Here is a 17106-nt window from a genome sequence, read left to right as displayed (position 1 = left end):
TAATTTTTTTTATACATGTGAACATCTTATGTGATCACCAAAAACATTTAATCTAAATTAATACTTTAGTATAAGATCTTACGAATATGATTCATCTATTGAAAAAAATGCTAACGTAGACTAAATGATAGCACACTAATAGAGAGCAAGATATGTTTCTCTCTCTATGTGTATACACACATATATATGTATATGTGCATATGTGTCATGTGCATACATATATGAAGAGATGTTCTCTATTCACACGCGTGCTACCAAAATATATAAATAGCCACACAAAAAGTAGCTTCCATTTGTATTTCCATACTTTAATTTTCTTTCCTTCTTTTCTTTTTTTTTTCTACGTGCACTTCATAATTCAGATTCCATCTTACTTTTATTTTCCCCTCTTCAGTCTTCACCTTCCCACCATTCCAATTTCTCCCAGCAAGAATCTTTGAGCTGCAAAAAAAAAAACCAATCTTGTTCCATGTTCTTCCTCTTTTCTTGAGCCCCTCGAGCACACCAACAATCTTGATCAGAAAAAAATTGATTTCAATCCAAAAAAAGCAAAAAAAATTGATCTTTATTGGTGCATGTTTCTGTTATGATGGCTAGCTCAAGTGGGACCTACAAAGAAGGAGTTAACAAGCAAGCTCACAACTCTGTTTCTTCCTCCTACAATGGAAGCTCTGTGCATGGAGAGTGGGGTGTGCCAACTTTTCAGCATCAGCAGACCATTTCCATGGATTGGACTCCTGAAGAGCAAGCTCTTTTGGAGGAGGGTTTGTCCAAGTAAGGCCCTTTTTGTGTTTTTTGGTTTTGATTTTGTTGAAGATTTGTGGGGAAGTTTGCATATTTGTTGAAGATTTGTAGAAAAGGTTGCATCTTTGTTGAAGATTTGTGGGAAAGATTGCATCTTTATTGATGATTTGTGGGAAAGGTTGCATCTTTGTTGAAGATTTGTGGGAAAGGTTGCATCTTTGTTGATGATTTGTGAGAAAGGTTGCATCTTTATTGAAGATTTATAGGAAAGTTTGCATCTTTCTTGCTATGGATATGGATTTGGGATTTGGGATTTTTCTGCTGTTTTTCTTGTGTTTGTGTGTGTGTGTGTTTGGTTTGAGTAAATCTTGATTTGTTTTGTTGTGATAAGAGTTGGTGCGGTTCGAAGGGATGAAGGCGATATAATGTTTTTAAAAAATGTTGCGTTTGATTTGCTGTGTTTTGTTAAGAGGAGATTTGTATGTTGTGTTGTTGTTGTACTGAGTGTGGTTTGGGATCTTCTTCATCTTCTTTTTTATCTTTTTTTTTTAGGTTTTTAGGTTTGTTTTCCTAATAAGACAGAAATAGTGAAATGGATGTTTCTAGGTCAGCCTTGGAGAACTTTGTGGTGATTTTTTTATCTTTTTCTTTGGAATTAAGTTTCCCTGTTTGCTTTTGAACATTTTATTGGCTTTCTATTCTTTTTTTTTTCCTTTACTTTTCAACTTTTGGTTGATGTTTGCTTTATCTTCTTGTGATAGTGTGATCTGATGTGTAGGATGTGTATCCAAATTGCCTGTGAGAGTTAAACACGTGCTGAAATGTTTATTTCATGCTTCTTTGATCTTTAGAATTTCTGCTATTTTGAAGATATTTGCATCTGGGTGATATTTACATGGTTTCTTGATATCTTGAGAGATTGAGATACGGAGATTCGATGTTCTGATGCACGTTTTGATTCACGGTTTTACTGTCGATGGTTTCTTTGTTATGAAGTCTTCCCAATTTGAAAATCATACATATAGAGATCGTGTTTTGTTGTTATCGTGTCGTTTCAGCTGTTAGTACTTACGCCATCCTGTTCCTCGGATCCTGCATAATCTACACTGAGTCTCTCTGCATATTTGGCAGCATTTATTAGTAATCAAAGGCTAGAAACAATTTGTTATTCAATTTCCACATTTTGTAGCAAAATCAAGAAACACAGTTCTATTAAATTGAAATTTTGCTTTGTAGAATATTGTTTTCTGCCTCAAAGACACATTCTGATTCTTTTGATTTCCTATAGTTATGCCACAGAGTCGAACATCATCCGTTATGCAAAGATTGCTGTGCAGCTAAAGAACAAGACCGTTCGAGATGTGGCTTTGAGGTGCAGATGGATGACTGTGAGTATTATTCGTCTTCTCAAAGTGGCATAGCTGTATTTCATTTTTATGTTATCAAAGAAAATTTCCGTATTTATAACTAAAAACTCAGAAACTTAGAAATTGAACTTGCATATAGTCTTAAGTAGTTGGTGTGATGAATTCATTGGCATATTGTTCATTTTAGCGTAGCTATCTTGATTGATTCGTTCGACTCTGCAGAAGAAGGAAATCAGCAAGAGACGGAAAGACGATTTCAATGCAAGGAAGAGCAAAGATCGAAAGGTATACTACTTCCCTCAAGTTCATTCTCTCATCTGCTGCTAACAATGTGAAGTAGCAGAGAATCGACTTTTTCCTTTTTCGCGCGTGCCTCTCAAATTCTGTTTTATGCATATCTCCAACTTCCTAATGATTTAGAGCTTATTTAGCTCCTATTTAACCATTTTACTTCCTCTAATATACTTTATAAGTAGACGTTTGAGGCTTGATGAATATATTGCGTTCTGTCAGGAAAAGTACATCGACACCACTGCAAAGCCTTCTCGACTATCCATCCAATCGGGTCCAACTCAACCTTCGGGAATGATTTCCAATTGCAATGAAGACAACATCTCATACAATGGTTAGCTTATCTATGCTTCAATTCTGCTTTATTTCCACTGTTTTTCTTTCATAGTACTCTGTACTGTATTTTGTGTTTTTGCAAAATATTAGCCAAATTCTAATCTTTTTTCCTCCAAAGTTATATCAATACGCATGAAATGTCGAAGATTCAAAATCTACTCTTGTGTCGACAGATGTGACTGGAGCCACTCGACAGCTTCTTCAGCATAACGCGTGGACTTTCAAACAGATATCAGCAAATCTTTCAGCTCATCAGGTAAAATCTTGATGTTTAATCAACCTCTAAACTTCCTGACTTTATACGCAGTTAATGTATGCTCTCTCACTGTCGTGTTTTGCAGATACACGACAACATCGGGCTTCTGAGCCAAGCTCGAGATAACATCTTTAAAATTTTAAACAAGTAGGCCATCATTCTCTTGATTTACACTACTTTCTTGATTGCAAGTATGGTTCTTGACTTTCATTTGATGCATTTTTTTTCTAATCTTTTGTCAATGTATGCATCGACTGCAGCTTGAACGGCATGGGGCCAGTGATGAAGAGAATGCCTCAGCTCCCGAAGCTGAACGAAGAGCTAGCAAACTCCATCCTTCCCTTGACAAACTTCCCTATCCAGCTATGATCGAGCCACTGATCATCGAGAAGCTGCAGATTGTGCGCGGCCTGACTTTGCTGATGCTCGTGACGACAAAAAAGATAGATGGCTCGACGTGTCTCTTGCTATCTTGTTTGACAGTAGAGGTAATTAACATCTGAATGTATTGAAAATGGTTGAATCAAATCTCTTGGAGTATACTTTGTAGCTTGAAACGTTGAATTTTTGAGTTGATTCATAATAGTGACATGGTATGGATGAATTGGATTTGTGTAACATTACACCATGGAAAAAAAAATCCAATTCTGTACTTGGATTTGCAACTTTTTAACATAATTTTGGTACTTGTTGGAGATGAGTGTTTATTACTACTCATGGGCCATGATTTTTTGGTAAATTGGGCCATGATTTCATGGGCTCGAAGGTCGACCCGACTCAATTCGACGAGCAAAGTACATTTCGGGCGGGCCCGATCGGTATTCGGGCCGGGTTGGTCACATGATCATGCATGCAAGGCATTGGAGTGAAATAAACTAATACCTAATCTTTTCACATGCTTCATTAAAACGCATAATATATTGGAATAAAACTAGATTTAATTCATTTGATTACCTAATCTTTGTACATGCTTGGTTAATATATTTCAATCGATGATGCTTATTATTGTACGTTTTATTATTGTTAGTAATTTTTTTCAGTTGTAGTATTCATTAGTATATATTTCTGAAAATTAAATCACATTGTGTTCATTATTATTTTTCAAATTCCATAAAAAAATGTTAGCCTATTTATATAAACCCAAACAAAAATTGAACTACCTCTCTACCATTCAAATTTCAAACTTTTCACCCTTTAATTTTTGGTTTTTCTTTTCCTATTGTTGTTGACAAAGGGATGGGAACAACATGCAGATTCTCAATCAAGAAGCCAGGGAAGATAATTCCTTTGTTTCAAAGAATCTGCATAAAACAATCCAATACACTATGAGCTGGTATGATTATCTTCTTGTTTTTAATGAAAAATATAATTTTTAAATTTTTAATTATTTTTTCTATCATATGCACCAACCTTTTAGATTCAGATATAACCAATCTTTAATGTGTTGAAAATGGTGGTTTATTTATATTATCTGTATAAGGTACATTTGTTAAGGATGGTGTTCTTGAATTGGTATGAAACAACTATTTTCTTCGACATTATTGTTAGGATGATATGCTGCGTTGAATGTTTTTCACATCTATTTCTGGAATTGGTCCCTTCTATAAGAATTTATGGTTTTGATAATTAGTATGATATTGTAAATAACTTTAAAAAAAAAAAAAAAAAAAACTTGGTGTGTATATGTGTGTATTATTTTAATACAGAATATTTGAATACTTAAAAGAATTATGGAAACAATTGACAATACAATCCAACAAATTCAAGTAGTGAATATATTACAAAATCCTTAAAAATCGAAAGATGTTTTAATCAGTTTTTCACACATTTTCCGGTCGGAAACATAGAAAACATTTTAACTGACTTACTTTTAAAAGTCAAAACTGAGAAATGGACACAGAAAGCAAATTACACACTAAATTACAATAATAATAATATTTAGTGACTTGTTACTCAATAATTCTATTTGTAGCTTTTCTTCATCATGCATAAACCTCTCCCCTAAAAGATATAAGGAATGGCCAGTGATAATATTTTTCCCTTTTGTTTTTTCATTTTTTGTGAAAAATGAAGATCTTCTATCGATTCCAGTTTAACTGGATCGATGGAATACATTGATCAATTCCTACCCATTTTATTTTATTCGAAGGTACTCACATCGGCTTCCCTGAGCAAAACTTCATAATCAACGACAAGAAACGCGAGCTCAGAGGAAAAAGGAGTAGCAGTTCTTTTCCGAGTGAGTTTTTTGACTGCTTCCTTCTTTCAAAATCTATACACGTGGCATGCATTGACGACGTATAATGCAAATAAAACACCATTTATTATAGCATCTATGTACCAACATGGCAACATACCATTAATAGATTTGCATCAAGTACCAAAATACCATTAATAGGCATATCTACGGATTCGTTCCTACTCACTTCATACTCCCAATTTTCGGCACCTAAGCTTAAACACGAGAAAAATGTTCAGTCACCTAAATCGATACGAACACCTCATCTTGGTGAATTATCTACAATATGCCACACTACCTAATTCTATAAAGCTATAAGCTGTTTTTCTTAACATTTTTTTTCTAAGTCGGGCATTCACCTAGTATGGTTCAGTCTCTGTATCTCACATTAAAAGTACACTTTGTCTTCATCTATCTATCAATCATATCCCACAAAGTAAACGCCCCCTAAACAGAGTTAGCTTATCTCCAATTTACTTCGTTGAGTGATGGAAAACTCTGAGCATGCATTTCTATATTTCTCATGGTCTAAGTTGGGGAGGCAAAGATCCTCTAAATTTCCTATCCAAACAATAAAATATTGGCAGAAAATCAGTGATAGGTAGAAGAAATGGGAACCTTTCGTGGAACAAGGATGGCAAAGCATGTGATTCTCGGGATGTTTGCCTTGAGCTTCACAGGAGTTTCCAGCTCTGAAGCAGGTGACTGATTCATCTCTTCCTTTGCTTCTCTACTTTAGGAGCTTTTAACCTCTGCACAAACTCTTTTATAAACTATGCATGAACGCTTTCAACCTTTCAGGACGAATTTTAACAGGATCGAACGTGACCTCAGTAGGGACGACATATATGAAAGAAACCGTTAGAGCAGACCCTTTAAATTTATTGAAGAAATACAGAGGAGGATATAACGTTACAAATGACCACTACTGGAGTGTAAGTATTGGTATAGCTATTGCTCCCACGCCTTTCATCTTAACGAAAATGAAAAGTTGACTTATTTTACAGCATATGTTCTGTTGTGCAGTCAACGGCATTTACAGGCATACCCGGGTATGCTGTTGCACTAATATGGCTCCTATGCGGTCTAGGATATGGAATTCTTCTTTTGGTAAGAACTGATTGCTTCAGGACGAGCAGAAAGCGCAAGAACAAATCATCGTGTTATGAGCAGTATCATTTACAACCTATTATTTTGGCTAGTTTCTGTACGCTCCTTGCAGTGTAAGTAATAGGCACATCAGGTTACTCTTTATTACATGGCAACAACAGTAAATAGAAGCGAAGCTATAAAAGTTGCGTTTCCAATGAGAAGTCCTAATTACACGAAAAAAACATCATACCTGCTGCTATCATTTCAGAACGGCCTCTGGCTTGGCTTTTGGAGGTAATTCAAAGTCTCATTCCAGAGCAAAGACAGTGGTAGAAATTCTTCTTGACACAGCAGATGGCGCATCTGACACAATATTCAACATAACTGGAGCCATGAAGGAAATAAGCCAGAATTTGCAACAACAACAAATGGATGAAAAGAACAAGCAATTAATTAATTCAACAACCATAAAGCTCGAAACTCAGGGTTCTGCTATAAAAACACATGCATCCAAGAACAGGAACTTAATACAAAAGGGCCTGAAAATATCGTATATATTCTCATTGCTCCCCCTGTTTTATGTTAATCCAAGGTCAATATAGATCTATGATTACTACTTTCTGGTATTGACAGATACGCAATGACAACAGTGACGATAACACTTACACTACTTGTCGTAATCTCTCTCTTAGGTAAGGCCAAATGAGCACCTAGCTGCTACTCTGATTCCAAAGACGAGTTGTGTTAAAACAAATCAATCTTTTGTTAAAAGAACACTGTCAATAGTCATAACAATAATGATTTCTTTCCTGCATTTTCCTTTTCTTCACAAAATGCTATTGTTAATTACAGCACTTGGAGTTTCAAGCTTTCAGAGGCCCTTTCAAGTGTAAGCTCAAGGAATCAATACAAAGAATACTCATTTGATTAAAATGAAATAATTTCTAACACAGATTTACCCCATTGCAGATTAATAGCAGTTTGCTGGATGTTAACTTTCTTCTGTTGGTTGCTTTTTGGGATAAGCTTCTTCCTACAAACGTAAGTTTTCACCTCCCAGCTCCAAAACAATTGATGTGATGTATGGATATATCTAGATAAAAATAAATTCTAGTAGTACAATATTTGACTTGCATACACATGTCAATCGGATCAACTAAAGGGATAAAAACTTTCAGCCTGACGGGAGACACATGCAGAGCACTAGAAGGCTTCCAGAGGAATCCTTATAACAACAGCTTGAGTCCCATTCTACCCTGTGAGCAATTGCTTTCTGCAAAACCCATGCTAAATAATGTTACTGAAGGGATACACAACTTAGTGAATAAGGTAAGCTGAAAAGCAGTTATATGAAATGTATTCTGCATGAATACAAAGGTTTCTTGGTTCATCTATTTGTCATGGTAATTTATTAGGTGGTATAAACTATAAACCCTTTGCAAGTATAGTTCAAAGGTGCTCAAGTCCAATTAAAAACTATTTAACAAAACCTATCAACATTTGAACTTGTGAATGAAAGAAAGTTGAAGAAATTTTAACTAGAATATTTTTGGCATCGAGCCATAGATGGCAATCTTATTAATGCAATAAGACTTCATCTTTCATGGCAATCAACTGGTATAATGGATTCTGGGGTGATCTCAGTTCCCTGTTAAGTCATTAAGAGATTCAAACTATTCATGATGTATATGATATATTTCGTGGAAGACCTAGTGCATTGCTTTTTCTTTAATTATTTAGAAATTTTTTCCCTGATATCATTATCATACCACCTGTGCAAAGGAAAAGGAGAACGTTATGTGGCTTACATTCTTGAGATCAACTATTGCAGGTAAACGAAAATATATCTATATCATATGGAGGAATTATTCAGATTTGCAATCCTTTCTCCCCAGCACCTGCACATGACTACCAGCCATGGAACTGTCCAAACACATCTGTGCGCATAGGAGACATTCCTAAGGTACGGGGACCTATGAAAACTGAATCTACTTTACGCACTCACATCAAAGCTCCCAACTTCTTTTATGTGTGTGTGTGTGTGAGAGAGAGAGAGAGAGACTCACCAAGACCAGCACTTTCTCTTGAGGGTGATGTTAAACTAAGAACAGATATCTTGCTTCTGAAGGTTATAAAACAGATAGCCTGTCCTGATACCCAGACCACATGTAATGGAGGAATTCTGGTTCCTGCAGATTACTACAACTCAATAGGAGCATACTGCACTTCTATACAAATATTACTCGATCAATATCCTAACATAGAAGGCCTTGTTGACTGTCGGCCAGTCAAGGATGCCCTGTCCGAAATTCTTAACAAACATTGCAAGCCACTAAAGAGATACATACGATTGCTATGGTCAGCATTGTTGTTCCTGTCAGTGGTGCTAGTGATCTTGGTTCCCATTTGGACAATCAAAGAACACCATGACCAAACTCATCACTCATCGGGTGGATCAATCAACCCTCATAATGGTGGTACCATAGAAAGTGGAGCAACAAATCATACAGGTGATGACTCAGAAGATGGTCCAGATCAATAAGTAGAAATCATAGAAAAACTATAAGAGATGCTAACAACCTAATGACTGTACACATAGAAACCCCTTGTATGTCAAGTTGTAAAAATTTCCCCTGCCGATGAAATATAACTGTTTGGGTCATGTGAATGACAATGTATCAGAGAGACGATAGAAAATTTCACAACAGCTATATAGGCACTAACACTCTAGCACATAGTAGGACTTTTGACATGTAGAAATTTCAATTAAAATAGTTAAAAGTAATTTGTTCTCAGCCATTGTGTTCAGATACTTGGCAGTTGGCACAATAGCCATATAATGCAGCAGCTGAATATCTTATGCTGCCTTGTGTTGTTTTGAGTGGGCAGCCAAATTTCTGTGCACTCGAGAATGATCCAAATAGTCTAAATCTTTTTTCTTTTCTTAATTCAGTTATATTATGCTGGAATTTGATATCATTCCAGATCCTTAGAATCTGGATGCAACATGTCACTTATGTGTTATGAGGGACTAAATTTTCAAACAACATCATCGTAAAACAGATTACCCATGCTACTGCAACATAGGAGAGCAATTAATGATTTAATAATCAAAATCACAAAGGACAAGTTGATGAATTCCATATCGAATTATAACATACTAGATGACATTGACAGCATAATGTATGTGACAAAGTCAAGATGGATATGAGTAGATCACTGCCATTCAAAAGTCTCAAAAGTAATGTAAATACATTCAATCTTCAGAAAGAACAGTAGAACAGCTGTAGGATCATATGCATATGCTGCAAACAATCAGAACCTTCATCCAAGATTCCCTTCATCCTACAAGAAATATAATAGTTGTAAGTTTTTTGCAGATAAACCAAAAGTACCCAAGGAAAACTAAAAGTTTGTATGCTTATGGTATGAGAAACCACGGTCTATGAAATCACAATCTATTTGAATCCAACATCAGAAAGCATATATTCGATAACATGATGGTGTATATTATAGAAAACATAGATCAGTGCCGAAGATTGAATTTTCCTCGACCACTGAGGGTTCAGCTGTAATTAAGGTCAGGCACACACCAGTACACCACATCCTTATAGTTGATGAATATCTATCCCTGTTATCCACACACCTCTCTCTCCTTTTTTCCTCCACTTACTTTGCGATTTCTACTTCTACATGCATAAGATCAACTCACTGAGGACATAGCATATGAACAAACAAACAACCACAATTGCAGTTCATAACTTCATATAAGAGAAGAACTGTCCCTCCCTAATGCCTTTCACTCAAGTCACAAGACTTGATCACTTCTTCAATACACAAATTTCACGACATTACAAAAAATTCTGCAATCCATAGCTTCGCTTCAAAACCAACTTTTTAACACTTTAATATGCAGATATGTGATAAATACTACTCCCTCCGTCCCGCTTAAGATGACACGTTTTCCTTTTTAGTTTGTCCCAACTAAGATGACACATTTCCTTTTTTGGTAACTTTCTCTCTCCAATTAATACACTCAACCAATTTTTCTCACTCCTATTAAAATATCCATCTTTCTTCATCTCTCTACTTTAATACTTACACCCACCTCCTCTCTCTCCAATTAAACACTTTAACCAATAACTCCTAAAATCCCGTGCCGGCTAAGCAATGTGTCATCTTAGCTGTCATCTTAGCCGGGACGGAGGGAGTAGTAGAACCAACCAACACATAACTAAACAGAGAGCCAAATCAAGATATATATTTGCTTTCAAGCTTCAACATTCAATATACTATACATTAAAATTGTACTTGTCCCTACACATTAGCTCCAGTTAGCTTCTCACATAATTATTGCAATGCAGTATCATTCTAGAAAAACAGCAAACAAAATTTCAATTCAAAAACATAACCTCGAACAGCAACTACAGCAACAAACAACCAAACCTGAGGTGAAGTATGCTTGCTGGAAATCACAGACTCCAGATTAAACACTCGCGCATCCAACGAATCGAACTTTTCCGTCGCCTGCACACACATTAACAGCTGATTACTTTAGAAATCGATATAATCACCTATCAATTTCGATAAATTCGAATTAAATGATAAGCAACATGAAATTCTCACCTGCGAAGCAAGGGAAGCGCGATCCGTCCAGAGATCCTTGAGCACAAGCTGCGCAATTGCTCCAGAAGCAGAGGCGAAACCTACACCAAACCACAAAATCCTTGTTCGCATCATTGATGCGCTTCACCTTTTGAATTCCTTTAGAAGAGTAGAGACGAACTGTTCTGCACTACTTGGTCGGAGTCAACCCGTTTTACAAATTTTCTTTTTATTTTTTCTTTTTATTTTTATTTTTTACATTTTAAAACATTTCTATATTAATCAAAAGGTAGTGATAAAATGCAAACTCATATATTGTACAAACTTCAAACTTTTTCAACACATTATCAACACAATGTCAACACAATATAAAATTTTCAGATTTTGATGTCAACACAATATCAATACAATGTCACCACAATTTCAACATAACATCAACTGTTGACATTGTGTTGATATTTTTTGTTGCTATTAGAGCATCTCCAGTGGTGCATAGGCCAGCCATAGGCCAGCCATAGCCCAGCCATTCCCTCCCCTGCTACGTCAGCAGCACTACAAAATCCTCCTGCCACATCAGATTTAGGCCAGCCATAGGCCAGCCGCAAAAAAATAATTCAAAAAATACTGCATTTTACGGAATTAAAATTACGATTGAACTACGAAAATAAATTTACGACACATATGTGGAAAAATTCATTAATTTCATTCAAAAAAATACAAAGTTAAAAAAAAAATTACATTTCAAAAGGTACATACTAAAGAAAAAAACCTATCGCCGTGCAATCCTCCGTGCCCACAACTCTTCAATTATATCCTTTTGGAGTTGAATATGAGCATTCACTTGGCGCATGTTGGCATATTCATTGAGGCGGCCGGCTTCATCGAGAGGAACCCCTTGTCGTACACTGGCCGGGGTGGCCGTTCCGTGGCTAGTGGTTGTGCGCGCTTAGCGTCTTAAACGATCATGTTGTCTCTGTTTGAGATAATGCGGGCGTACATTATTTGGTAACGCATCCCGACATCCCACAAACGCGTGGGACCCTTAATTACCGCCCATCGAGGCCCGGAGCACACCAAATGCGCGCTCCACGTCCTTGCGCGCCGACTCCTGTCGTTCTCGCAAAGTAGGCCTTCTTTTCGTCAGTCGTTTGCCTGATCGTCTTCACAAAGACCGGCCACCGAGGGTATATCTCATCCGCCAAGTAGTAGCCCATATCATGCCGGTTGCCGTTGGCCACAAATGAGGCAGTACTGGACCAGGCGCCTTGACACTTCTCGTTGAAGAGGGGAGACGAGTTGAGGACGTTGAGTCGTTGTTAAACCCGGCTACTCCAAAATACGCATGCCAAATCCCACAGCCGGTAATCGGCTACGGCCTCGAGGATCATCGTGGGATTCTTTGACTTGTAGCCGGTCGTGTAGGCCCCCTTCTCGAGCGGTCGGACGGTTCTTCCACTCCCGATACGTAATACAATCGATCTTTGCCCCAACATCTGGGGAACCCATCGCTGGCTCCCACGTGCATACTGCATCGACGGCCCACGACAATCTTCGGGGAGTAGGGCTTAGAAGATACTCTCATAGAATATTTCAATCACGCCCCCACAGAAATCCTTCAGACAGCTCAGGGCTGTCGTCTCACTTAGATGTGGAGGTACTCATCCCACATGTCTGTCGCGCCTCCATAGGCCAACTGCCTGAGCCTTGCGGTGCACTTTTGAATAGGGGTGTGGCCGGGTTTGCCAGACAGCATCGTGCCTAAAGCGGAAACACATATATCGACGCTCTAATGCGCCAACGATGCGCATAAACAACTCCCTGCGCATTCTAAAGCGCCGCCGGAACATGTTGGCGGGAAACCGCGGGTTCTCTGCAAAGTAGTCGTCGTACAGCCGCTGATGTGCAGCGGCGTGATCCCGATCAATCATTGCTCGGCGGTGGACAACCCGTGGAGGGCGAGGTATCGCCGGCTGTTCCACCATACGCATGTACCGCTCCATCTCGCGGTTCATGTAGGCATTCATAGCCTCGTTCATCCTCCGCGCGTACTCCTCAGCATCCCCACTACCACTACCACTACCACCACCGCTACCACCCGCGTTACTCATCACTCGATGATACTCTTGTACAGAAAGTTAGAGAGATAGAAAACTTCGTTAAAACAAGTGGTGCAAATGAAAATGAAACTAAAATCGCGTTTATATAGGTTTTTTTAAAAAAAAAAAAAAAAAAAAAAACGAAAATAGGCGCTGGCCGATCAAACTAGCCGTCTGGTCTAGCGATCGGGCCGCCACAATGGCGGCTAGCCGATCCGGCTTGAGCGCATCGGCTAGCGCCCCCCGATCGGCCAGCCCTAGCCGGTCGTCTAGCCGATTTCGCTACTGGCCGGCCCCAATGGTTCGGCTAGCCGACCGGCTAGCGCGACGAATCGGCTAGCCGGTGGCTAGCCGACCACTGGAGATGCTCTTATTTCATGATCTGTTGATATTTTCCAATGGTCCAGATCATAGTTTGGAGTTTGTACAATATTTAGAGTTTGCATTTGATCACTACCATTAATCAAAAAGGGTAAAATATGTAAATTACAATTTGGTCAACTTTTTATTTTCATGTGATTTTAAAAAGGCGAAACACATTCTTAGGTCCTTATACTTTAATCAAAATGTTCATTAGGTCCTTGTACAATTTTTTTCGTTTTAGTAGATCCTTAAACTTTGATCATAACTTTTATCAGGTCCTTATACAATTTTTTATTTTAAGATATTCTTGCACTTTTATTTTAGATAATAATTTATATTTAATTAAATTTAATGAACCTTTTAATTTTATTATTTAACTTATCTTATGATTATAAATATTCAGGGAAACATATTTTTCAATATAAATATAAATAATCAATTGAAAATTCGGATAGTTATTTTAAAAAAAATTCGATTTTAATCTTCAATCATCACGGTTAATCTTTTTATTATTCTCTACAAGTTATTGAGATTATTGGATAACAAGATGATATTATCTTTAAAGACTATGCTAAGTTAAATAATGGAATATTAAAAAGTTCATTAAGTTTAATTAAATTTAGATTATTATCCAAGATAAATGTAAAATAGTCCATAAATAAAAGATTGTACAAGGACCTAATGAAAGTTATGATAAAAGTATAAGGTCCTACTAAAACGAAAATATGTACGAGGACCTGTTAAAAATATTGTGAAAAGTATAAGGACCTATTAAAACGAAAAAATTGTACAAGGATCTAATGAACATTTTGACTAAAGTATAAGGACCTAAGAATGTATTTTGGCTTTTAAAAATTCATATTGGCTTGGTCGGAGGAAAATTTTGGTTGCTTATAGTATGTAGTACAATTATTGATGATTTTCAACTAATGTGTTTTTTTTATGATTTCACGAGTAATTAGTTGGTTGTTAGATACAAATTCAACAAAAAAATTATCATAAAATAATTATGAACAAATTCAAATTATAATTTCTTTTCGTATAATTCTAGAATTATAAATCCAAATGCTCATCCCACATTGCTGGCGTTTCAATTCTCTTTGTGTTATGTTACACAAATCAGTCTCATATTTGCCTCGTATTTGCCTCAAATTTCTGGAGGTTGAAAGTAGAACTTTTTTTTCCTTAGCATCGTTCATATTTATGATTGTATCAATTGGTGCTTTCATTGATTTTGATGGATCTACAAAGAAACTGACTCGTTGCAGTTTGACACACATGTGAATGCTTTGAGCCAATCTATACTTGGGATGCAATGGGATTCTGCAGTCCCAATGGAAGTCTGAATTGCCTGCTTGAGGCTTGGCTTGTCGGCTTAGCTTGTATATGCATGCGACGTGGTTTAGCTTGTATGATGCATGCCGAAAACAGATATTAAGAAGTCCCGGGAGGCGAAATCCGGATGACCCTTGTAAATTTAGGGTTTTAATGCAAGAAAAAGAAAAAATAACAAAATAGGCGATAATTGATATTCATTGATTGGTTGACTGAAAAGAATAACAATGTCCCGTATCTATAATAATATGATTCTATCTTAGCAAGCACTCCCAGCTATGAATACACATTGAAAATCAAACTCAAAGGAGTCTAAATGTGATGGGACCAAATCATTATCTTGGCTATCCAAGGTATGCAAGTATTTCAAGTTTGGTATACAAGCATTTCAAGTTTTACGGTGATCGATTGCATTGCAAGGCGTTGATGTTAATTGGCATTTCATGATCAATGACTAGAATGATTTCATAAAAAATGATTAAAAAATAAAATACTTACTATCTCATTCTTCTTAGACTAAAGTCCACTTTTGGTCCCCTACATTTGCTCTAAAATTCTTTTTGGTCCCTTACATTAAGTTTGTGATCTTTTGGTCCCAAACATATTGTTTTGGTCTAAAAAAGTCCTTTTCAGTTAAAGTTAACGGTCAAAGCAGTTGACCAACTTAATAATTTAATTATAATCTAATTAACTTAATTAGCTTAATTATTATATAAATTAAAAGATAATTTGTTTTTCAAGAAATAGAGTATACGGATCCATTCACACCCACTTTCCCCAAATTCCCCAATTTTAACTTAGTAAAATTTCACCCTATTCTAAAAATCTCTATCGTCTTCCCCACATCATCTTCTCCAGGGCGTCGAACATGGAGGGCTGGTTTAACTGTAGCGGTGGCGTCGAACCTCATCCTCCGCCGCGAAATCCTTCTCCTCCACCGCAAAATCGTTCTCCGCCGCGAAAGCCTCCTACTTCGAGATATCCTTCTGCTCTGCGAAATCCTTCTCCTCCGCCGCGAATTCCTTCTCCTCCACCGCGAAATCGTTCTCCGCCGCGAAAGCCTCCTCCGTCGAGATATCCTTCTGCTCTGCGAAATCCTCCTCCGCCGAGATATTGGCCTCCCTCGCCAAATCTTCTACAGCCGTTGAACACAGGTCAGTTCAATTGGTTAGGGTTCAATATTAGAATTTGATTTATTATACTACTGTAAATATAGTATTATCAAGTAAATTTGTGTAGCTTTTCTGAAACAAAACCTCTACTTAATTTCAATTCTTTATTTATTTCTTTGGAATTTACCAATATAATTTTATTAGGGAAAATAAGAGTGGTGCACATGATGTTGTAAATTTTTTTGTTTGAATGAGTAGAAAGTAGTGTATAGTCCATGGAATGTTGGTTGATTTTATTGGATTTTTATGTGACAGGTCAAAAGGGACTAAGTTGAACATTGTACTTACATGTTTAGGACTACTTTGTATATGTTTAATACTGTGTCGAACTAATTCATTGTATTATGCAGATGGTAAATTCACAACTCGGGTGCATTACAACGGTTTAGTTGAATGCATAAGCAATTGTGATCCGGATAAATGGTCCAAACTAGAAGTTGATGACGTGCTTGAAAAAAAAGGACTTGATACTACTTGGTTGGAGTATTATTTTGTAAAATCGCATATGAATATGAATGAAGGGTTGGTGCGCCTTTTCGACAACCAATCTTCTATGGAGATGTCAGAAATAGGACTGAAAGAAGGAGTGGTTGATTTATATGTTGTGAATGAACTTGAACCAGCACATGATGGTGATGAAGTTGCAGAAGGTGCCGTGCTAGTGAGCCAGCTAACACAAGAGGAAGTTGCTGCTGTTGATATAGAAACTGAAGTGGAAGTCGAAGTGACTGATGGTGAAGAGGAAACTGAATTGGAAGTGAATGATGGTGAAGATGATATGGCTAGTGGTGACGAAGAACATGAAAAACAAGTGAAGGAGAAGAAGTCAGTTGCTACTACAAAGAAGAATACTAGTGAAAAACGTCCATTTGTAGATAGTGATTATGATCTAACTGATGATGATGAAGATGAAATAATGAAGAGTCAGGTGGAATCTTGGAAGAAGCTTGTAAGTGAGATGGAAACAAGGAAATGTGATGAAACTGAAGGCGATTCAAGTTCAAGTGAGAACCTTCCTAGCGATTCACCAAGTTCTGGGGAAGATTTAGAAGGTGACTATAGAGTGAAAACTCGAAGATACAATCCGGCGATTGATCTCAATGATGTCAAGTGGGAAATTGGTTTGCGATTTACTTCAAAGCAAGATTTCACCGAACTGATTCGCCATCAAGGAGTGAAGATGGGTAAAAAATTACGTTTTAAGAAAAAT

General features: G+C 37.0%; 3 protein-coding genes and 1 long non-coding RNA gene across 4 annotated transcripts; 3 read left to right on the top strand and 1 right to left on the bottom strand.

Annotated features, from left to right (window-relative positions):
• The first annotated feature begins 315 nt into the window (after positions 1-315).
• LOC125200791 lies at positions 316-3598 on the top strand. Its single transcript, XM_048098561.1, has 7 exons — positions 316-774; positions 2033-2132; positions 2334-2396; positions 2625-2736; positions 2912-2994; positions 3080-3141; positions 3255-3598. The coding sequence occupies exons 1-7, from the start codon at positions 587-589 to the stop codon at positions 3361-3363; spliced, it is 717 nt and encodes a 238-aa protein (XP_047954518.1). The 5' UTR covers positions 316-586; the 3' UTR covers positions 3364-3598.
• Positions 3599-4143: 545 nt separating this feature from the next.
• Positions 4144-5931, top strand: LOC125200793. The gene is made up of 3 exons (XR_007172779.1): positions 4144-4327; positions 5144-5233; positions 5829-5931. It is a non-coding gene; the product is annotated as an uncharacterized LOC125200793 (long non-coding RNA).
• A 106-nt stretch (positions 5932-6037) lies between these two features.
• On the top strand, positions 6038-9371 carry LOC125205272. Its single transcript, XM_048104111.1, has 9 exons — positions 6038-6168; positions 6260-6456; positions 6543-6875; positions 6959-7017; positions 7178-7214; positions 7295-7366; positions 7504-7654; positions 8157-8288; positions 8454-9371. Exons 1-9 carry the CDS (start codon positions 6082-6084, stop codon positions 8865-8867), a joined length of 1482 nt encoding a protein of 493 aa, XP_047960068.1. The 5' UTR covers positions 6038-6081; the 3' UTR covers positions 8868-9371.
• Positions 9372-9455: 84 nt separating this feature from the next.
• Positions 9456-11129, bottom strand: LOC125200792. Its single transcript, XM_048098562.1, has 3 exons — positions 10952-11129; positions 10772-10852; positions 9456-9670 (listed from the first exon to the last, which is right to left on the bottom strand). The coding sequence occupies exons 1-3, from the start codon at positions 11063-11065 to the stop codon at positions 9650-9652; spliced, it is 216 nt and encodes a 71-aa protein (XP_047954519.1). The 5' UTR covers positions 11066-11129; the 3' UTR covers positions 9456-9649.
• Positions 11130-17106: the final 5977 nt, after the last annotated feature.

This window comes from Salvia hispanica, chromosome 1 (genome assembly GCF_023119035.1).
Source record: "Salvia hispanica cultivar TCC Black 2014 chromosome 1, UniMelb_Shisp_WGS_1.0, whole genome shotgun sequence".
In the NCBI taxonomy this organism is placed as follows: Eukaryota; Viridiplantae; Streptophyta; class Magnoliopsida; order Lamiales; family Lamiaceae; genus Salvia; species Salvia hispanica.
Note: the sequence above shows the minus strand (reverse complement) of the source record. Positions and strands in the feature narration are given on the sequence as shown.